Here is a 23338-nt window from a genome sequence, read left to right on the forward strand (position 1 = left end):
AGCTGAACAGTGTCCTAGTATGACATTTCCCTTCATACCCTTCCCTTCCATTACTGATTCTGTTGTGCTCAGAGCTAAGTTTCAACATAGGGATTTAATAACTAAGTTTTAATAAACCTCATTCTATCCTGACATTCAGCTATGAAAACAAACATGCCTAAGCATCAGCAATGACAAGTGTTATATCTTTATACTCAGAAAATCCAGCACCTCTTAAATACCAAGTTTTCCCAGTATCCTTTGTATCTAGAGGAGTACATTATGGACCCTGTTATATAAAACAATTTACACAGCCTCCAAGACTCATTTCTCTTTCACTCAGCTACTTTTAGATCCAGTGAGCGGAAGGTATTAAAACTGGAGAAAAAAAAAAAAAAATCAGAAAGAAATATGTGCTAGCTGTCCCCAAAATGAAAGTCACCCAGTGGATTATAGTAGAGATTTCTTACAATGTCTCAAGCCACATGAGGCACGGTAGAGCCATGGCTGCTATTTATCTTTTGCTGCTGTTGTGCCACGTGTTATCCACAAGGAATTTAGACTAGAAATGCCCAAACCAAACACCTTTTCAATCAATGTGCATAGGCATCCCCACCACCTTCATCCCAAAAAGCTTTAAAGCATTTTCAGAGAGGCCAAATAGAATTAGTTGTCTGATACTTCCTGAGTTAGTGTTCCTGAGTTAGTTGTGTTAGTGTTGGGCACTTCAGGAATCCCAGCCTTATGCAGAGAAACCTATTGCTAACACTCCCCTGCTAGGGGACTGGTGGTGCAGACATTACGGACAGAGACAGTATGAATTTTAGCTCATCCCATTTTTATCATTGTTAACATTGTGTCTTTACTACCCTTCCTATTACAGAAAGAAAGGAGCACACGAGGATCAGAATTGCTTGCTGCTTTGGAGCCCACAGTCAGCAGGCCCCGCTCACCCTTGTGCAGTAAATCCTTTTTAAGGAAAAAAGACAGAAGGAAACCAATTCCCACAAAGGATAATTTTGGCCCAGAAGAAGACAACCAAGAAAAAATAAGCTGTGAAAAGACTCACAATATCATCTTTTCCAGCTCGGCCACAAGACAGGATCATTTGTCACTCCTGGCACCAGGATTAGCCATGACAGACATTTGTGCAACCACTTCTGAAAGCCATTCAAAGACACAAACTCAGCAGCTCGAGGTGATCAACTCAGAGTAGCTTTGCTACTCTGCTCCCATTATTGGAAGCTAGAAGATGCTGAATTTTTACATCAGTTTAAGATTCTCTCTATTCGTCCCTTTTACTGTGCTCTTGGAGAACAGCCTCCTCTCTGCAGTGATGTTTTATGTACTTCCATGCTTTCATCACCCCTCCTGAAATGTGCCTGAGCTATCACGCAGCCAGGAGCTTCTCTCCAGTGCCCCGATTCTTAGCATCTGCGGTAAAACAAGCCCTACCATTACTGTCATTATGGTTACTAACAGGTTAGCACTTCCTCATTAATGCCCTCATTGCCAGCATTCAGACCCATGTATTTTCAGTCTGAAACTCGGAATCTAATAAGGAGATACCCAAATGGCATTTGTATTTGTCATATTCAATGAGCCAAAAATTTAATTTTGTTGAGGACATTATCATTGGCAGTAGCACTTCAGCTCTCTAATTGTCATTGCTTAATACTTTCCTTTTAATTATTTCCTTTATTGCCAGTCCCCCTCCTCCTTCCAAGAGCTTCCATGAGGTACATCGCTCACAGTATTTGAAGCCCTATTCAATGAACAGGATTTCTTACACACAGTTAGAAACTGTCAAGAAAAAGAACTGCTGAAGGCAGATTTGACTTGCCAGGCTGCTCTTTCTAACTGATGGCTCTCCTTCAGCAAATGGGAAAAGCTCGTTTCTCTTTCAACAGAGCTCACAGAAGCAGGGGCTCCATGTCTCTGAGGGCTGCGTCTGCAGCATCTGCCAGCAAGGCACAGAACAGATTTTCTAGTGCTACGGATCTTGAATCCCTGTGGACTTTGAGAAGAGTTTGACTGCAGATTGTAACTTGTTCCTAACCCCTGAAGGCAGGTGGGGAGAGAAAAAGAAATTCTTTAATGGTACTGCAAAGGGGTAGAATTTAGTCACTTAGGGAGGTTACGGTAGGAGACCTCTCAGGAGAGCTTCAAGTAAGTGTCGTGATTGACAAGTGCATCCTGTAAAAATGAACAGCTGGTAATAATCCTCAGAAAAAAAAGTCTTTGCACTGCAAATGACATGAAACAGGCACTGAATCACAAGAACAAAATGCAACTAATACACAGTACCTTGCAGATTAAAGCCTTAAGTTAAAAGCACCGAAGTTAGCAGCTCTAACTTGGAGGTGTGCTATCTGAGACAAAAGGTGACTGGGCTGAAAGGCAGGCACTATGTTTATAAACAAACTAAAATACTGATTTGGAGTCATGGCATGGAATGGATCATTGATTAAATGGATGAGCAATTTGCCACTGTGCATTTGGTGTGCTGCTGAAATATAATAAATGGCTTTGCAAAGTGCTTTGGAACGGTCAATTACACATTTAAACCATACAGATGTCTGCAGTGTCAGGAGCTGTTGGAAGACAGCCCTCATGTATTTGTATCTGTCAAAGGGAAAATCTTTCAGTACAACTTTTTTTTTTTTTTTTTTTTTTTTTTCAAATTACCAAAGGAAGTAACAGACTTCCATTAAACCCATCTACCCAGATTTCAGTTTCATCCAGAGTGGTTTAAGCTACATTCAAAAATGCAGTATGAGCTAACACAACTTACATGGCTTGCTTGCCCTGTTGAGCTTTTCTTGATGCCCTGTGTTGCTCTCATGCACCACAGCTACTGCCATTTGTTCCATTTTTCAGTCATTAATTTAACTAAACAGAGAAAGTGTTATTCCTTCCCTCGACAGAGAATTCAGAGACATTATTTTACTGAGTGAGGATCAGGCTTTGAGGGATGAGGGAAATGAGTAAAATGAAAGAAATAATAGGGTAAAAAGCTAAGAAATATTTCTAATTATGTTGTAATTGCTTTCTCTGTGGGGATTATGATAGCTATCACTTCTGGTTCACTGCCTTCTGAAGTGTACACTTTATAAAAATGATACAGATTTTTCCAACTCATTGGGCCATTTCAGAGCAAGCAGTGAGAAAGTATTGAGTAAGAGTTGGAGTTAGCAATTTATTCAAGAAAAAGTTAATGAAATTCTGTCTCTTCTGGACAATACAATGCAAAAGTGAACTAGCTGCAGAAGCACAGTGGTGTGGTTAAGCATGATATCATCGATTCTAGACTAAAATGGCTATTACTGCCACAGAGACATGCTTTGCATTCTTCTGCTTTTACAGTTCCTAATAATCTTCATGCAAACTAAGGTATATGAAAATTGTATTATACTTTAACCCTTATAATTCAGTAGTCAGGTAACCCAGGTAATCAAGCAACCTACTTGTGATAGACTTAACCAAGGAGGAGTTCTTCTCTTGGGTAATAAAATGTGCATGTATTTAAAACACTGTCACATAAGACATCTTTTCTCACTGTAACAGAGAAGTAACTTCCCAAGTAAACACGGCAATGAGGCTTTGAAGGTAGAGCAGCAAGACAAAAGCTATTTAGTTGTTAACCAGAGGAAACGAGTGCACTAAGAGAGGAATTAAGATTTTAAATGCAGCGGGAAGAAAAAAAAAAAAAAAAGAAAAAAGAAAAAAAAATCAAGTGGTCCATAACTCAAAAAAGTAATCGTGGGTCTCTTCAAGCACGTGAGCAATTCCATTAAACTAATCTCCTTTAATTGCATTAAGTTCAGAGAGACTACTCAGATGTTTAAACTCAAATGTAAGATTAATTATTTCCTTAAATAGAGGTCAAGAAGCCCAATCAAGAAGAATGGATAGTGCAAACAAACATGTATATGCATTTAAATTTTTCAAGATATTTGATTCAGCATTCTATAAAGTAAAACATTCAAATTAGCTTTTTGGTGGAAAATGTGTTCTCTGGATGCCAAAAAATCTCAGAAAGCTGCATCTGAATTAGTACACAAAATTTGTTTGCTGAGAGTCAATAGCTAATCAGCAAATAAAACATTCAAATATAATCAATCAATCACAACTACATGAAACAGCTCATATTTTATACATTTGTGTTCAATATGCTTCAGAAAACAGTGTAAAAAGCATGTTCTTAAGAAAATTCAAAGAAGAAATAGGAGCTCTTCATAATTCCTTGCTCATCTCTTACCAGCAAACTATTCTTGCAGTTAAAGTTTCAGATGCTAAAAAAGTGACCATTCACACACATACACAAATCCTACAATGACCAACTAGTTACTGCCAAACTGTCACAGGAGTCTATTAGGCATTAATTAGCATCTGATCGTATACTGGTTAATTAATGAAATTATTTTTTCCTTAAATTTTTGAGTTTTTTTTTTTTTTTTCTTTAATTTACCCTGTATTTTATGTTGGGGATATTATTATTGTCTTTAAAAAACATATAACAACAAGAAAAAGACATGTTCACACCTGTCTATATATCTGAAACTAAAATAAAATGATCTGGAAGATGCTGTCTGATATCTTCATTAGAAGAAGCAACATCTGAAGCTGAAAAGGTCAATTAGTCCATAATGTACTGCACTTTATTCTGGGCAGAATGTGAATAGGGTGGATGATGAATTAATTAATTTTATGATAAAAAGGAAATATTGTTAACACCTTCCTGTTCTGTTTTGGCTTTTTAGCACGAAGTTTGGTGGAAGCTGCCTTTAGAGCTGAGCACCGGCTCACCCTGGTGCATGTTCTGTAGCAACATTTGAGTCAGCATGTGAGAGGACCTGTTGCCATATGGAAAATCAGGAACAATTACTCTGAATTATTACATCAGTTTATTGCTGTCTGTTGCCAAGAGAAACAAACCCTTGTTGGTAATATCCACTTGCGTTGCCAAGTAACTTAATCTTTAGGGAAACCAAATATGCTCCACCACTAGCACTTCTCTAACAATAAATATCCTTTCTAACTGATATCACAACTCATAATTGCATCTTTGTTCTGACAGTTTGCTATGGTAATCTCTACTCTCGGGGCTGACAGCCTCAGAGGTGTGAGTTATCACACCTAACTTGAGAGTGTACAGGGGCGGTATCTGAGAAGGAGCTGGGCAAACTAGGTTTCCCTCAGGTTCACTGGGGAGAAATCAGAACTTTTAGGGCAAGTGGCTTGAACAGATGAGATGAATTGCACAGCAGAAGCACCCAGTTACCCACCCGTCAGGGAGTGCAGGTGGAGGTGGATGTGTCTGCTTTGCTGAGCTCTAAAGCTCAGGGAGATGAGCCCAGGTCGTGCGCTCTCCCGTTGAGGCTGCCAGCAGGAGTGAGGAGGTCCTTGTCGGGGTGATTAAATTCTTCCTTTGGCAGGAAATCCTGGCAAGAGGCGAGCCTGATGATGGGCCTGTTCTGTAAAACCTGGAGGCTCTGGTTTTCAGGCCTCTATGCCTATGACTGCTCATCGTTTGAACAGCTGCTGCAGGGGTGAGGTCTCTTAAATGCGAAAGGCAGCTACAAATATTGGCCTGAGTCACCAAGGAGAGGTGGCTGGCACCTCTCTCGCACTCCTGTCACAGGCACTTTTATCAGTCTCCAGCCAGATTTGCTATTCCTTTCAGTTCATTACCGCTTGTAACCTTCAAAACCCCACTGTTTAAGTACTATCGTATAAATCATTGCAGACAGAAACTTAGTGTTTCTTATTTGCTTTCCACTCAAATTTCATTCCAGCTTGAAAACAATGCATTGAAATCTCTTTTTTTTTTTTTTTTTTTTTTCTTCCCTAACAACTTTATTAGATCGAGCAGGTTTCCCCTGCACAGCTCCTTAAACTGCATTTCTCATTTTCTTTATTCTGTATTTTGCTTCTTTTCCATTCTGAGACCATGAACACAACCCTAAAAAATCCCCTTCTGCTCTACAAAGCACATCACTACAGCAAAGAACTACGATATGGTGATGATGTGGTTTCTTGTCTCACCAAAATCACATTGTGCCATTTAAATTTAGATGTGTTTCCAGTAAGTGCGTGATATATTCTTTCTAACATATTCCCAGTTTTCCCCATAGCTAATGTCAAATGAATGGCACTATCCAGATGGATGCCTGACAGGCCCTTTATTTAAGGCTTGTCTTACACAAAGCAGTCTGTGGTCTTCAGTGATTTCTCCCTGAGCCAATTGCACCTGTTGATTCAAAAACTACCTTGTAGCCCTTGCTGAGAGCGACTTGACAGCAACTACAGAGCTTGTGTTTTTCTGATTTCTCTCTGCTCTCTGTCACTGATTCATTTTGCTGTGCTTATTCACTCTCACATGTTAACAACCTCTAATCAACATCTAGGATTCTTTGGTGGTTGGAGGCATTTTCATCTCACTATGAAAAACATTTCCCAAGCAGCTGTCAGAACAGAAACCACTTCTGTTTTGTTCTCTTCCTTTTTGGAAAACAGTACAATGGACAGATGATTTCACACTAGACACATAAACTTCTCACCTGTATAAAGAATACTGAGGATAAGAAATCTAGTGTTATAAAGCCTTAATGTTTGACTTTATTCAACAGACAGGCCAGTTACTTCTCCATGACATCCTCCGCACATGAAACTCAGCTTGCCTCACTGCGGTATTGAATCAGGTTATAAACACTCCTTAGGATCACATTTCGACAGCTATTTATGTTGTTCTCAATTCAGATTTTTTCTGAGGACCTATTTCTGTAATGACATCTACAGAAAAAGCAATATTCCGTATGCTCTACATACTTTTAGTTATATTTTATTGAATTAATTTATTTCTATGAGGTAAGATAATCTATCAAACCTGTTCCTGCTTAACAATTAATTCCATTATCATTTTCCTATACATCTTCTCATTATTTATTATTTTTCTCTACTACCATCATTATTGTTAGGTCAAAACCTAAAACTGCTTTACAAATACTTGGTACATAACTTACATTTTCACTATAGAGCTCCACCATTCCCAATCTATATCTGATAATATTTATACTAAGAGTATATAGTCACAATTAAATGCTGTTTGTCTTATTCCTAGCTCAACCATCCTTGAACTGTTTTACTTATGTATACGTACATAGCTTTAAATATATCACAGAATCACAGAATAGTCTAGGTTGGAAGAGACCTCCAAGATCACCGAGTCCAACCTCTGACCTAACACTAACAAATCTTCCACTAAACCATATCCCTAAGCTCTACATCTAAACGTCTTTTAAAGACCTCCAGGGATGGTGACTCAACCACTTCCCTGGGCAGCCCATTCCAGTGACTAACAACCCGTTCAGTAAAGAAGTTCTTCCTAATATCCAACCTAAAACTCCCCTGGCACAACTTCAGCCCATTCCCCCTCGTCCTGTCACCAGGCACGTGGGAGAACAGACCAACCCCCACCTCGCTACAGCCTCCCTTCAGGTACCTGTAGAGTGCAATAAGGTCACCCCTGAGCCTCCTCTTCTCCAGGCTCAACAGTCCCAGCTCCCTCAGCCGCTCCTCGTAAGACTTGTTCTCCAGACCCTTCACCAGCTTCGTAGCCCTTCTCTGGACTCGCTCAAGCACCTCCATGTCCTTCTTGTAGCGAGGGGCCCAAAACTGAACGCAGTACTCGAGGTGCGGCCTCACCAGAGCCGAGTACAGGGGAACGATCACCTCCCTAGCCCTGCTGGCCACGCTGTTTCTTATGCAAGCCAGGATGCTGCTGGCCTTCTTGGCCGCCTGAGCACACTGCTGGCTCATATTCAGCCGACTATCAACCAACACTACCAGGTCCTTCTCTGCCAGGCAGCTTTCCAACCACACATCTTCCAGCCTGTAGCTCTGTTTGGGGTTGTTGCGCCCCAGGTGCAGAACCTGGCACTTGGCCTTGTTGAACTTCATACCGTTGACCTCAGCCCATCGGTCCAGCCTATCCAGATCCTCCTGCAGAGCCTTCCTATCCTCGAGCAGATCGACACACGCACCTAACTTGGTGTTGTCTGCAACCTTGCTGAGGGTGCACTCGATCCCCTCGTCCAGATCATCGATGAAGATGTTAAAGAGGACTGGTCCCAGTACCGAGCCTTGGGGGACTCCACTAGTGACCGGCCTCCAACTGGATTTGACTCCATTCACCACAACTCTCTGGGCCCGGCCATCCAGCCAGCTCTTAACCCAACGAAGTGTATGCCAGTCCAAGCCATGAGCAGCCAGTTTCCTGAGGAGAATGCTGTGGGGGACGGTGTCAAATGCCTTACTGAAGTCAAGGTAGACCACGTCCACAGCCTTTCCCTCATCCACTAAGCGTGTCACCTTGTCATAGAAGGAGATCAGGTTCGTCAAGCAGGACCTGCCCTTCATAAACCCATGCTGACTAGGCCTGATCGCCTGCTTGCCCTGCAACTGCTGCATGATGACACCCAAGATAATCTGCTCCATGAGCTTCCCTGCCACTGATGTTAAACTAACAGGCCTATAGTTCCCCGGGTCTACCCTCTGGCCCTTCTTGTAGATGGGCGTCACGTTTGCTAGCCGCCAGTCAACTGGGACCTCCCCCGATAGCCAGGACTGCCGATAAATGATGGAAAGTGGCTTGGCCAGCTCTTCCGCCAGTTCTCTCAGTACCCTCGGGTGGATCCCATCCGGCCCCCTTGACTTGTGTACATCCAAATGCTGTAGCAGGTCGCCAACCATTTCCTCATGGATTGTGGGGGCGACATTCTGCTCCCCATCCCCTTCCTCGAGCTCAGGGTACTGGGCGTCCAGAGAACAACTGGTTTTGCTGTTAAAGACTGAGGCAAAGAAGGCGTTAAGCACCTCAGCTTTTTCCTCATCTCTGGTTACTAAGTTTCCCCCCACATCCAGTAAAGGCTGGGGATTCTCCTTAGTCCTCCTTTTTGTGTTGATGTATTTATAAAAACATTTTTTGTTGTCTTAACAGCAGTAGCCAGATTGAGCCCCAGATGAGCTTTGGCCTTTCTGATTTTGTCCCTGCACTGCCTCGCAGCATCCTTGTAGTCCCCCTGAGTAGCCCGCCCTCTTTTCCAAAAATTATAAACCCTCTTTTTTCTCCTAAGCTCGAGCCGCAGCTCTCTGCTCAGCCAGGCCGGTCTTCTTCCACGCCGGCTCGTCTTTGGGCACGTGGGGACAGACTGCTCCTGAGCCAGTAAGATTTCTTTCTATATATATATAGCAGCATGCAGGGTACACCTTGTGTTCAATCAACTCTTCTTTATAATACAAGGAAATATCTAAGTACATAGGGATATCAGTGTAGCTATTTATGGAGGTTGTTCCATTATTTCATAATTCTAATAGTGGATACAAATTGGCATTGACAATATACAGTTATTTGCTTCCTAAGGTTCTACATTTCCTTTGTATTTCTGAAGGTCACAAGGACTCAGCCAGAACTGAAACAGTAATTTTAATTCCAAGTCTTTTCATTTCACTACTATATAATTATCTTATAGATTTTTGTGTAGACTTACTTACTGTTTCTCTTTTCCTGTTGGATAAGTATACAGTAGCTAAACTAACTTCAATTAGGTAACTGTCACCAATATTGAAAATTTAATGGCATTTTAAAAATTACATTAGTAATCGAAGCATAAAAATGATTCCTTATGACACCATTTCAGAGCAGAGGTACCAAAGCTTATCATACAATAGCCTGTGACTCAGAAATATTAAACACAGACCATCGTCACATTTTTATTCTGAGTTACACACTCCTCAAGTTATATACAGTATATTATGTTTGGATGAAAATGTCTTTAGGAGATACAAGCCACAAAATGGAATATTCAGCAGTTTAAATTCAATATATTAAGTTATCTTCTTAGTTACCCATATAAAATCCTATATTTTTTTAAGAAATCGTAATTTGTCCTTGTGTATTCAGATGCAGTGATGTGTCTACATTAAATTTCCCCTCTAGTGCTGATACCATAGTATTTAAAAGCTGATGCACTCAAAGAGGCCAACATCCCTAGAGGCTCAAAGCACCACGATATAAAGACATACTTGAATTTAAGAACACATTTAAATCCAGCATAAGTCTCTGTGCTTTGCATTATCAAGAGAGTCTTAAAGATAAGCATATGCCTAAATATTTTGCTGAACTGGGGCTAGAAACAAGGTTTATCCTCTGGGAGAGTGGAATAGTTGCAATACCCAAGTACAGATTATTCATGCTCTGGGGGATTTTTCTTTGAAAATAGCAGGAAGAGGAAAGTCTCCATTAATAACAAGGAAAATTATGAATCAGCAAATGCTAGAAACTTATAATAAGCAGGAAAACATTTTAGCTCACATTGAACCATAGGTTTCATCCTATGCAGCATTTGGCTTTTGTAAAATATATTACCTGGCTGCCTTCAACTTTATTTACTTTTTACTAAAGAGGAATAATATTAGTGTTCTGGGAGAAGTCCATGATTCATGTCCCTATGATATGACATTGCTAGTGTGAGATTCTTAACTTGTTATAACATAATTTGAATATGAAAAACTTACTTGAAAGCATTGGCATCTCTGTGGACCTTATAGTTGTCTGCACTGATTCTTGAGATAACTCTTGTGACAGCGATGAGAATACCAATATTGACCTGAAAAATAAGAAGGAAAAAGATTGGTCAGGAAATCAAATACCAAATGTGTCAGAGATGTGAACTGTCCTAAGAGTGTACTGTATGTACTGTGCAAATCAACAGAAAATAGGAATTTTGCCTGTTGTATAGGCAAAAGAGGTTTCCAACTTTGGACTGATATAGTCCGACCTCCATTGCCAGTGTATTTCTCTGTTCCGAAAGTGGGTAGCTCTTCCACCTTGTGTGATTTTTTTCCTTCCAGAACAGCTTACCTCTTTAGTATAAGGCTGGACAGAAACATTGATTCACAACTGAAGTGCTCAGGATCCCTACTCTACAAATAAATACCCTAGTATCTACCAGCAGCTGACAAATTAGACAAGAACTTCAGTGAACAGCAGTATATGTCTGTGTGATCTTTGGTTTTGTGCTTGCATGTGCACAGGCTTCAGAAAACACTTCTCTCAGACTTATAGCCTTCACAGTGTATAATTCATGCTTCTTACCAAGGTCTGCTTGCAATTTAAGCATGAGATTATTTTAAACCAAAAATGAGGAAAATACGTTAAGTCTGAACTCTTCTCTTCAAAAGCTCTACTCTTTTTTATGTCAGACCCAGCAGAAACATCAATAAAATGAAAAGAACTCCCACCAGAAATCTAGGAAATCTTGAAAAGAGTAACACTGAAAGGTGCAACAAAAGAAAGTTTGCTCTGGAGTCACAGGTGAAGAAGTAAAGAAAACTTTATCATTTCATGGAGATGTGGCAAAGACTGTCTTGTTTTGCAGAGACCTTGGGTTTAAAGAAAAAAGAGAGGGGGAGAGTGTGAAGGTGAAAGACATATTTCCCCCTTTCTGTCCAAAGTTACACATCAGCTACAAAGCTGATATTTAACCTTGAGTTAAGAACAAGGGAAGAACAAAGCTCTCTTGAACTAAAGAACGTAAAGAAATAAGAATTCAATATAGTTAAAACTCAACAATTGTAATCTATTTTAACATAAATGTTATAATTTTGGGAGGAGAGGGGCTGAGCTAAAGAATGTTTAACTTGGTAATAATCATTCTCATGCCATTTTTCAAATCTTACAAATCTTTAAATTTTAGATTCCTAGGGGTAGATCATCACCTACTGTAAAGTATAAGGATAGCTGTGATAGTCCATTTCTGCCACAGCCTTTTACCCCATCCAAAGAATTCTCTGTGGAACCAAAAAACTTTTCAATTACAAGTGTACTCGTTCAATTGGTTTTACAGAGATTAATAAGAGATGAAATTCAATAGTCTTGGGGTCATTCTCCCTATTCCCACCAAATCATATCTTGAAAATATTTTTAAGGCAGTAATAAGCATTCCTGAGAAACCCATTTATGTGCTAAATATGTGCGTTGACTGAAGGAGCAAATGATGAATACGAACAAGTTACATTTCTCTTTTACTTCTTTTACTTGTCCTCCAAACTCTCCAATTTTTGCTGCATGTCCACCAAACAATCATCTTCGATGCAGCTTTTCATGAGAATTTCACAGGAAATGCCTCTCTACACCTTTCACGTCTTTCCTGACATATTATCTTTCATCAGCCTTGTTTAATCTTTTATCTAAAATATCAGTTTCCTCTACTGACATTTCCTTGCAGATGTCTCACAGACAGCACAAGTTCAGCTTGGTACAGTTGCTGCATGGACCCTTTTTCTGATAACTGCAAGCAGCATGCTCCTGCCAACCTCACAAGCACTTAACTCCAGCTCTTTATTCGATTCCTAATTCTTTTTAGACAGATTTTCCTAGATTTTACTTTCTGTGTAGCATTTTAAAAAATATGCAGATTATGCATATGTAATGTGTTTAAAAATACGAAGAAATAAACTGCAGTGAAATCAAGACTCCTCATTCCTTACATTCTGAATTTCCTACATCTTACCAAAGTTAATGAAAGTTATAAATAATAAGCACCAACAAAGGAATACTCAGAATCTTGCAAACTTTCACTCAGACTGGACATGAACCCTAGGATGTGGTCATCAGAACACTACAAGATAGCCTCTAAGGACACAGGAACTATGTGGTTTGCTAAAGCAAAAAAATAGCATTTTAAGCTGAGTTTTAATTTATTGTTTAAAAAGAGAGAGAGAGAGAGAGAGAGATTGGAAATTAATTTCCTTTATATTTTGGATTGTCTAAAGTTGTAATCTAAAAAGGCCTTGCGCACCTCCTCTTGTGCAGCCAGTGTAATCATATCCTGTCCAGGGTGCTTTAGTTACATGTTTATAAGATGAGAAGGAAGGACTGTGATCTGTCTGCTGATAAAAATAAGGTACTTGTAAAATTAGCAACCAGACTTTATGTTCAAGTCCCAAAGTTCTATGTTTAAATTTCCTAAAGCACTTGAAAATTTTTGTTTAGGTATTTTGAGAAATTAGAGTAATCTCTTGCAGCCTAAATAAACAGATTAGCTATGAATGTCTTCATTTGTTAATGTTTCAGTAATCAAAGCATGGAGGTATTTCCACTGTCCTTGTAATGGGAAACCAAAATAGAGCCACTGAATTGCTCCTCTAGTGATTTTTTGGCATCTGAAATAAATACTTAGCCAATGACTTTAATAGAGGAATGCTTAGTTGATGAAACACTCATTATGTTTTAGCATATATCAGAACGTTCAAAGTAGGAGAATAAACATTTAGATAAAAGAACTGTATATAGCTCATATTTCTTACTTTTCTGAAAGGACAGATTGCCTGACAGTTGCAGCTATTTTTCCTTTAAAGTACACAAGAACATAGATTTTTTTTTCTTGTAGGCACTGACCACACTTTATTTTTCAAAAAAATATGGCTAATAACAATAGCACATGTTTCCTAACTCACAGGACTCCTTTCAAGGCAGCTGGTCCGACTTCAGGCACTTGCAGCCCTGCAAAATCTGCCAGTTCCCCTTATGGTAGGCTTGAGGCAAAGCCCACCAGAGCCCATGGAAAGGTTCCAGTGACATCAGGGAGCTCTGGCTCATGCTGGGGACAACTTCACCTGACTAAAAATTGTCAGATCAGGTGGAGAGTTAAATATGTAAAAAGAATCTCTTTCAATATGAATACTTCTTATCAAAATTTATTTGGATTAGATTTTTGGACATGGAAAAACACAAAGAGCATGAGCCAAACTTTGTTTTCTTGACCATACAGCCCTGCTTAGAGGAGCAGAGAGATGAAAAAAATTAAAAAGGTCTGCGCTGCGGGAACTGTGTACAATTGTAACACCTATTCTATAGCCTTGTGTCAACTGACCCAGTAGGATTTCTCAAGGGTCTCCCTAAAAGAGTAGAATGAATACAGCTATCAGGGACATTTGCCACAGAGGTGCAGAAATGCATCTTTAACTCCAGGTTAGCTTGGTTAGCTTTTCAAAGATTTGCTCTGTTGTCTTTGAGGTTTTTTTTACAAAGCTGGAATAGAAATAGTGAGACAAATTCTTTCCCTCACTTATTCTTTTGCAGGGTTTTCACCCAGCTTTCGTCCAAGTCTCCTGAGATTTTTGTTGTTTCTTTAGTGCAGTGCAGAAATGCCCTGAGTAAAACCCTCTGATGTGGTGTGTTGCATCCTAGCCAAGAAGAGGCTTGGAAGCACAGAGGGAAAAAAATGGATAAAACATATTGCCTTAATTAAATCCATTGACCAGTTTTCTTCTAAAACCACAAACTATTTTAAGCTCCACTTCAGTTTTGGGCAATGGTACGGGGAGTTTTAACTGGCTCTTCCAATCTGAGGTTTAACATACTCTCCAATGGTGCGACTTAATTTTATACTAATCATGACATCACTAGTAGCACACCAACCCTCCAAGCTGTTGGAGTTGCAGCCCATTGCTAGGACACATCATTATGCATTTCCATACACAGAGATCCAATTAAATTAGAATGATGTTCAAAACTGGGGGAATGGTTTTGGAAAGCCTGATGCCCCTCCCAGCTATCCCAGACCAATTACAGACTGAATAGACTACACTGAGTTACTGTGGATTTCTTGTGCATGACTTCATGTTAATGCATACAACATTGCTCCAATCAGAGCTGAATAGCAAAGCAAACTTTTGAGGCTGGAAAGAGAATACAAGAAAATAAATACTAAATAAAAGATGGGACAGACCCTTGACTTCTTTTTTTTTTTTTTTTTTTTTTTCTGATACTAATCCCTCATTTTTAATTTCTTATAATCTGTCCCATCATTCTAAAAAGCATTTCATGATTTCCTGTTTGTAAACTGATGAAAATTTAATTTTTAAATAATGAATAAATTCAAATTTAAAATAGTAAAATCACTCATAACTGAGTGCTAATAAGAAAAATAAAGAAACTTTGCTGCTGTGATCTGTGCATTTGTGCTCTATTCCACCACAGCACTTGTTTGTACTTGATTTCAGTGCCTGAAGAATCCTACTGTTCCAATGCTTCCAAATGTTTTGGGCCAAATTCGTCACCTCTTCCATGATGAATGATGACTAATAAAGGACACAGATTGCCACCTTTAAATCTGCAGAGTAAAATAGTATTCAACATACAAAATCAGCTTAATTCTGCACAGGTACATAAAGGTATGAATAAATATCATCAGGCCAACGGAACTTACTAAGTCAGGTATGAGCAGCAGGTATAAAGGCAACAAATCTTTTTCTGTATATTTAATATTCATAAACACCAGTTGAAGCCAGTGATGGCAGGCTCAGCCTGGGATCCAAATTGATGCAGCCCCATTTGAAGATACTGGTTACAAAACTGGTGTCTCCACAGCACAGAACTGTGTTAGCAGTATGCTAATTACAATCATTTTGTTCCATAAAAATGCTGTTTATTGGAAGGTCTTGTGAAAAAGCACCAGGAAAATAACAACTTACAGGAAAAACAATAGAAGGAACTTGCCACTACAGCCCAATCTTCCCCCAACAATGGATTGTTCCCTGTCTGTAGCACACCCACTGCTCTGTGTACACAGATGCTTTCAGCAGAATTTCCTTAATTCTGCCATATCTATGGAAACACTCCAAAGTAGCAGATGGTTGATAACAAACAAAGCCTTCTGCCAGAAGCTTTTACTGTCTTGTTCCAAAAATTCAGGTGCTTTGTCAAGTTTTCTTTTTCTTTTCTTTTTTTTTTTTTTTTTTTTTTTCTCATTTGAAGACATGTTTTCCCAGGCCAACATTGGCTGAGATGAGGTTCATTTTCAAATTAATTGCAACAATTTTCTTGTGAAGTTGCCCTACAAGATTTGGGTGTTGTGGCTAGGAGCAGGGGAGCTGGGGCTGGAGAGTGATCCTTAAACCTTAAGGTGTAGGTAGAAGCCAAAAGACCTACACGTAGAAGGAACTAATTATTTTCTCAAACCTGAAGGAAAAAGCACTCTTGGTAAGGGAATCCATATAGGGCTGGGAGGTTCTGCGAATTACTCCCCAGAAAAGTATGTGTATTTTTTCCCAGTCACACTCCTACCACATCATTCTGTTTTAAGGCTCCATGATGTCTGAAGCAACTGTGAGGCTGGGGCAGGACAAAGCAGACCGAGTCTGCCTAGTCTTGAGGGAGTGGGAGTTGAAAGGAGCAGTCCCCCTGTTTTCTGCACGGCATAATCCTTTTACTTGGCAGAGAGAAACTGGATGAAAGTAGTCAAAAATTGCTTCTTGAGGCTTATTTTCAGAGCTAAACACTGGTTCAAACAAGTAGTGGCTAATTTTCTACTTAAAAAGCCCAAGCACACATGCATGCACAAAATAGTGTTTATTTAGCCTTGGTATTTCCCTATAGGCGCTAACATATTTTTCAGCTAGCATAGTCAATGCCCAGAGAAAATAATTTGTCAGCCAGCTTGCTGCTATTTTGGGCAGAGCTGGATTTAGACTATTTAACAAATTGCTCTACACAGATCAACCTTGTGAGCTCATTCTTTCTCTTTCACAAAATATTTCTATCCCTACAAGAATATAACTTGAGCTGCACAAATAATACATCTGAGAGCCAGACGGTTAAACCTGTACTTTCATAGCAAGCAGCTACACATACAATTTGTTGAAGGCTGTGCTCACTCAGGTGAGTAAGTGCTTCAATATCTAGCACGTTTTGATTAATACTGTCTTTGAACAGCAGCTGGGAAACATTTGATTTTGCTGGTTGCATCTCATTTCCTCCTTTGCTGCTGAACAATGGCCAGAAAGCAAGTGCTAATGTGAGAAGGAGATGTTCAAGTATTACAGCATTTTAGTTGCTCTCCAATCATCAATACTTACATATCTTTGAATATGAGCTTACAGAAGGTCAAAGGTACAGGCCAACAAGAAATTAAGCTTGCTAGAACAAAGTCCAGACCTGTTTAGCCAACTCTAATCCAATAAGTGTTTCTTATTTACATGTATATGATTTCACCTAGGTTAAAAAGATAAATAAAAATCTGCCCTTATTGCACAGCGACTCTCCAGTGTTGCCATTAACCATTTGATTAATATGCTAACATGAGGTAATTTCGGCCACATTGATATAGCAACTGTTTTCATTGTTTTTATATATGTTTATACAGCCTAGTTTTTCAGAGGCTGTATCTTGGGTGGAAGACACTGGGCTGTGAGAGCTGCTGATTTTGCTGTCTCAAGGCAAATGTTAGGGTGTCAACTCAGCTGCAGCACAAAATTGCCTGTGATGGCACAGGTCAGCTGAGGAGCCACCTCCTGCTTGCTGAATGGTTACAGAGACATGCAGTGGCAAGCACAAGTGCTCAGTGCATTTCTATATGTATAGCTCTCCTGCCTTTCTTTGGCTTGTAGAGATATTTCTGCTAGCAGGATTTGTGGGGTTTCTCTATGCAGAGAAATCTGGGGATGTGCCTGTGCTGTCTCTCTTGGGGAAGTACAAGGCAGCGTCACTGGCTCCCTTTGATATTCCTCCATGCAAGTAGTCAGGATCTTATTTTATCTGATCCTCCTTCAATGCCACAGCAGGCACAGACTCCGGTTTAGATTTCAGCTCATGCTTCAAATCTAGCAAAGCTTTAAAGGCAGCCTAATTTCTCTAATCAGTGGGTCTATTCCGTGTTCGTGTTGTCACTCTGACATTACAACCTGCAGCAAAAATCATAGACAACCTGATCAATTATAGTATTGGAAACAGTGCGGTAGAGGAATAATCTCCCACTTAATTCCTGCAAAGACCCTTGACTCCTCAAGTAATCATCATGATTAAACCACAACTCACTGTAATTTAATGTGTGGCCATAATTAAACTGCTGTGGAACATTTATGTCTCAGGATCGCAGCCACAAACCTGCAGGCTCCCCAGAGAGGTGACATCCATTGTAGCTGACAGAGGTGTCTGTAGCAGCACCTGAACCGCTGCCAACCTGCCTTAGCCCTGCCTTGATCAGCAGGACAAACTGCCACACCCAACGTCAAATTCCCAATACAGAGGAAGAGCACAAAGTCCTCATCACTGTAAGAAGGCAGATGTGGAGGCTGCTTGTTACCTTCCCCAGAGCTTGCCCAAGCTTGGGTGGCAGCTCATGCTGCTGTTTAAACCTATTCCTGCCAGCTGCTGGCTGCTTACAGTCCCTGCTGACCATCATCTTCACTGAGGGTACTCACCTTTCCCTGAGAAAAGTGAGCGCTGCACAAGCAACAGCTTCAAATACCAGTGGGATGGAATCAGCTTTTGAACTTCTACAGATATATACAAAACACAAACCACTGAGCTTCTTCTTTTGGGGGTCTTTCTGAGATCTAGTATAACCCCCAAGATTACTCAGTTCTGGGCAGCTGTTAATGGCCCTAACAGGACTTTTTCAAAAGAAGGCTGCCCCAGTATTTTAGGTTGCATTTTATTTTTGGAATAGTGAAAAGAATAGCATGAGAATTAATATGTATCAACCAATACACAACCTAGTAAAACACAAAAATTGGAGCAGGAACAAAATAATTCTGGACGATTCACCTCTGTCATTCAGTAAGTTTCACTGGCCTGGCACAAAGACTGACACCAGACCTCCAGCTGAGCTTTGCTGGGTGGCTGACATCCATCCAATATGGAACAGGAGCCATCGGTTTACCTACCAGAATTACAAACAACGCTGGTGCCACGAAAGCCCAGATTGCTCCATTCTCTAGTGAAAGCCAGCAGCTGCAGAGAAAAATAGAATGATTTTAGGTGAAACACATGGTCATTTAATTAGTAATGTTATTAATTTAAAAAGAGACTAAGAGTGCAAAAAGACTGGTGAATTTTAAAAGCAAGAGACATGATAGAGCATCAATAAGAAGCTCCTTTTCCCCTCAGACTCCTAAGCAGGATCTCTTTGCGATTTGTGACAACTACGTGCCTCAGCATGCCTTCAAATAGTATGAGGGGTGGAAACAGGAAAAAATGCAAGTTTTTATTTGCTGTTTGTTGGTCCTGTATCCTGTATCACAGACACTCCTTTCAGTACTGTGAGCACTGTCATTGTAGTGAGAAAAAAATGTAAGCCCTTGCTGCTTTGCCTAGCTGGGGATAAGGAAAAAGGCTGGGAAACATGCTGTCAGCTTGACGCTTCTTTCTTACAGTGGTGGGGATATAAACTAGTTTACCACACACAACAAATATCCCTGTTTCCCAAACTTTCACTTACATAGCGGTAGGATTGAATCCTATGGTATTTTCTCAGATAAATTTGCTTTTCTTTTTGTAACATAGAATTGGACTTTTTAAAATTGTATTTAACAATATCCATCCTAGACCTACAGATACTTAACTGCAGTTTTCTTCAAGAGGTTAAAAATCTTTTATCAACGATTATGCTCACCTTGTCAGAAATGCTTCAGTCCCTGCTTTACTCTGTGCATGGGGTGAGCAGAGCTCACACTAAGTGCCCAGTGTAGGAGGCAGCAACCTCTACAAGCAGGCAACCTCCCCTGCTCCTCAGCAGCAAGCTGCAGAACTACAGCCCTGCTAAAAGATCTACACGTTTTTCTTCCCACCAGACTTTTCATCCTTATTGTACCTAGAATGAAACCATTTTCATACTCACTTGTCATTTTCTCCATAGCTGTCTAGGGATGATGTTGTGGAAATTACACAGATCACCAATGGGCACCCTGTGAAAAGACAAAGTTGGAAGCGTCATTAGTAACAAAAGTGTAACTTCCAGTAAACCCTGCAAATTCAGCTAAATTTGCATGGAGAACAGAACAGCTCAGAGCGATTTTATAAATAAGTCTAACTCAACATCCTTCTGCAGCTTTGTTCTACAATATGTTTTAATCAATTAATGTTGGACAAAAAAAATGACTTTTCAATAAAGCAGTAGTTTAACAGGTTAACTGAATTAGTGCTAGTTTCACTGAGAATCAGTCATTTTTCAGCCCTTTTTTTTTTTTTTTTTTTTAGTGTAATTTCTCTCTCTTGCTATTTGAGCAGTGATATCCTGTGGAGCAACATCAAGTTTATTTTTACCACTTTCCCCCAAGTAAGTGCACCTTGCTCAAGAATACAGAAACAAACTAGGAAATGGAGATGAGTTTCTCACAGGGGTGCATGACTAGCAGGCAAGAAGATAGAAATGGTGACATTTAGTTGTCTAGAGCATCACACACAGCAGTGAGAGACAATTATGAATAGAGCAAAGCAAATTAAGATCCCACTCAGATGCCCAACCAAGATTTATTTTAATATAAATATGTAATAGCCCTGTAAGATTTCTGTGCTTAAAGTAGATGTTTCCAGATGGGTTCTGACAGTTCCAGTACGCAGCATCCTGGGAGGTGGAAGAGTGCTTTATGGGATTACACAGGAATTATACAAAACCAGATGATTATGGTCCTGCTGCCAGGGGTAGCGGCATGCTGCTGGCCCTCAGCACCATGCTATCCTGTTGTGCCACTTTAGCACAGCTTTCCAGGCCAGGAGCTGGAAAGGAAGCAAGTTTTTTTTTTTTTTTTTTTTTTTTTTTTTTTTTTTTTGCCAACAGTTCTGAACATAGTGCAACATCATCTCTTTAAATACTAAATGATTGTCTGTTAATTCCTGTATGATTTAATAAAACATGAAGATTTAGGTTTTTATCATCTTACGGAATTTAATAACCAGGTCCCAGACAGAGTATTATACACAATAGCTTGAAGTTTCAATTTTCTTTTAAATTCTTCAGGGTTTCTGCACGAGGCTTATACAAAATTATCTGACAAGAAATTTCTGCTTAATCTTACTAATTATCATCATAATCTTGTTAATTATCTTCATAAAATTCTGCAAAACTTTCCTGTAATGACAGAACTATAATTTTTGGAAGTATTCTGGTTCTTTAATGACTGTGTATAGAAACACCTTATATTTATAAATGAGAAAGTTGCTCAATACATAAAAAGCAGCACCTACAGGTATTGCTTAGGCGTTCTACTTTGAAATCCATTCTGTAGGGTGGAATTTAACAGTCCCAGAACTGGATTGTGCTCTCCCATGCTTGTCCATATCAGAAATAACCCATTAAAAGCATATTTGTGTGAAAATTAAGCAAAGGCAAGATTTAAGTTTACTATTACATCTGTCTATTTAAGAAAGGAAAATTCTATACATATCTGAAAGAAATCAGCAATAATTATATTGAACAGAGCAATTATGCATTAACATAAGCCCATCTGCTGAAGCTCTCTCTGCCACGGGTATTTGAAATACCCTGGCTCTCAGGTATGCCTATATCTATGATTCCAAATTGCTGAGTAGAGACAACCTTGTTGATTGGCACTGTTTGTCTTCTGATGCAAGTTGTCTTCCTGTAGCAAACAAGCTCTGCCTACATGTCACAGAAGCAAAAATACTTGTGCCTGACTAACCCTCCTTTATACTTCTAGTCTGCTAGAAGTATATTTCCCCAAGTCAAAAGTCAGATATTCAAAGGAATCTTGTGATTCTTTATCAATTTTAAATGGCAGTGAAGAAGAAAATTAAATATAGAGTTCCTTTAGAAGATAATAAAACTTATGCTGATGAAACATAGAGCGGTCATCTGCATAAAAGATGTGTTAAGTCAATGATAGTAAAATGTTGTGCACCTAAAGTGCAGTGTTTGCTTTTTCTTTGCATTGACAGGATATTAAAGGGTAGATGGCATTGGATGCAGCATCAAGGTTCTATTAAAGTGAAATTGGAATATTTTTCCTTTAAGAAACAATCACAGAATCACAAAATAGTCTAGGTTGGAAGAGACCTCCAAGATCACCGAGTCCAACCTCTGACCTAACACTAACAAATCTTCCACTAAACCATATCCCTAAGCTCTACATCTAAACGTCTTTTAAAGACCTCCAGGGATGGTGACTCAACCACTTCCCTGGGCAGCCCATTCCAGTGACTAACAACCCGTTCAGTAAAGAAGTTCTTCCTAATATCCAACCTAAAACTCCCCTGGCACAACTTCAGCCCATTCCCCCTCGTCCTGTCACCAGGCACGTGGGAGAACAGACCAACCCCCACCTCGCTACAGCCTCCCTTCAGGTACCTGTAGAGTGCAATAAGGTCACCCCTGAGCCTCCTCTTCTCCAGGCTCAACAGTCCCAGCTCCCTCAGCCGCTCCTCGTAAGACTTGTTCTCCAGACCCTTCACCAGCTTCGTAGCCCTTCTCTGGACTCGCTCAAGCACCTCCATGTCCTTCTTGTAGCGAGGGGCCCAAAACTGAACACAGTACTCGAGATGCGGCCTCACCAGAGCCGAGTACAGGGGGACAATCACTTCCCTGGACCTGCTGGCCACGCTGTTTCTTATGCAAGCCAGGATGCTGCTTGCCTTCTTGGCCGCCTGAGCACACTGCTGGCTCATATGCAGCCGACTATCAACCAACACTCCCAGGTCCTTCTCTGCCAGGCAGCTTTCTAACCACACATCTCCCAGCCTGTAGCACTGTTTGGGGTTGTTGTGCCCCAGGTGCAGGACCCAGCACTTGGCCTTGTTGAACTTCATACTGTTGGCCTCGGCCCATCGGTCCAGCCTATCCAGAATCATTAAATAAAATCCAGGAAGGCTGAAAAAAATGTGTTTAGTATAAGGGGATCATGAAATTTATTTTGGACTGAAGAATTAATATGGATTATATATTATACACAAAAGTAAATATATTTGCTTAATCTTTTGGCAGTAATAATTGCATAAGAGCTGTAAAGTTTAGTCTACCTCCATAGTAGGTAATGTCAATGTTGTGCTGGCACTGGTTATCATCCGTGAAAGAATTATGGTTATGGTTCTTCACTGTATCTGAATGTTTTCTTGGTTAGCAGCTGCTACAAATATGCTCACCAACTCTATGTACAATCACCAAATTTATGATGCAATAGACTGTGCATTCCAGAGCACAGTATCAGATGAAAATGTTCTAGTACACCTTTCTGGCAGCTGATCTATGGCAGTGGTGTCATCTGTGTCTCTGTATTCCCAGTGCAATACAGAGTCACACTGAAATGGGGCAAATCATCCTACACACATCCCTGTGCTGCTGCAGCTTGAGGTCTCCAGGTCCCCAACCCAGCTAATTTAAAGCTACCTCACAATACCCAGCATCAAAATGCAGCCTGCAGAGTAGGCATAAACTCTGAAAAGCTGGGCACAGGAAGCCCAATAGCACATCCTTGTTTAGACAGAATTATCTAAATTTAGCTCAAATGCAGCCTGAAGTGCAAAGCCTAAAATGAACATCAGATAGGTTGCCATTTTCCC

General features: G+C 40.0%; 1 protein-coding gene across 3 annotated transcripts in view; it reads right to left on the reverse strand.

Annotated features, from left to right (window-relative positions):
- Positions 1-23338, reverse strand: part of ADGRD1 (adhesion G protein-coupled receptor D1) — a 160093-nt gene that overhangs the window by 18753 nt on the left and 118002 nt on the right. For all 3 annotated transcript variants that reach the window (XM_035340879.1, XM_035340881.1, XM_035340880.1), the window contains 3 exons: positions 19665-19731; positions 18712-18778; positions 10558-10649 (listed from right to left, as the gene is read on the reverse strand). In XM_035340879.1, the coding sequence (XP_035196770.1) occupies positions 10558-10649; positions 18712-18778; positions 19665-19731 (226 nt within the window). The remainder of the gene's footprint in view (positions 1-10557; positions 10650-18711; positions 18779-19664; positions 19732-23338) is intronic.

Source organism: Oxyura jamaicensis, chromosome 15, assembly GCF_011077185.1.
Source record: "Oxyura jamaicensis isolate SHBP4307 breed ruddy duck chromosome 15, BPBGC_Ojam_1.0, whole genome shotgun sequence".
Lineage (NCBI taxonomy): Eukaryota > Metazoa > Chordata > Aves > Anseriformes > Anatidae > Oxyura > Oxyura jamaicensis.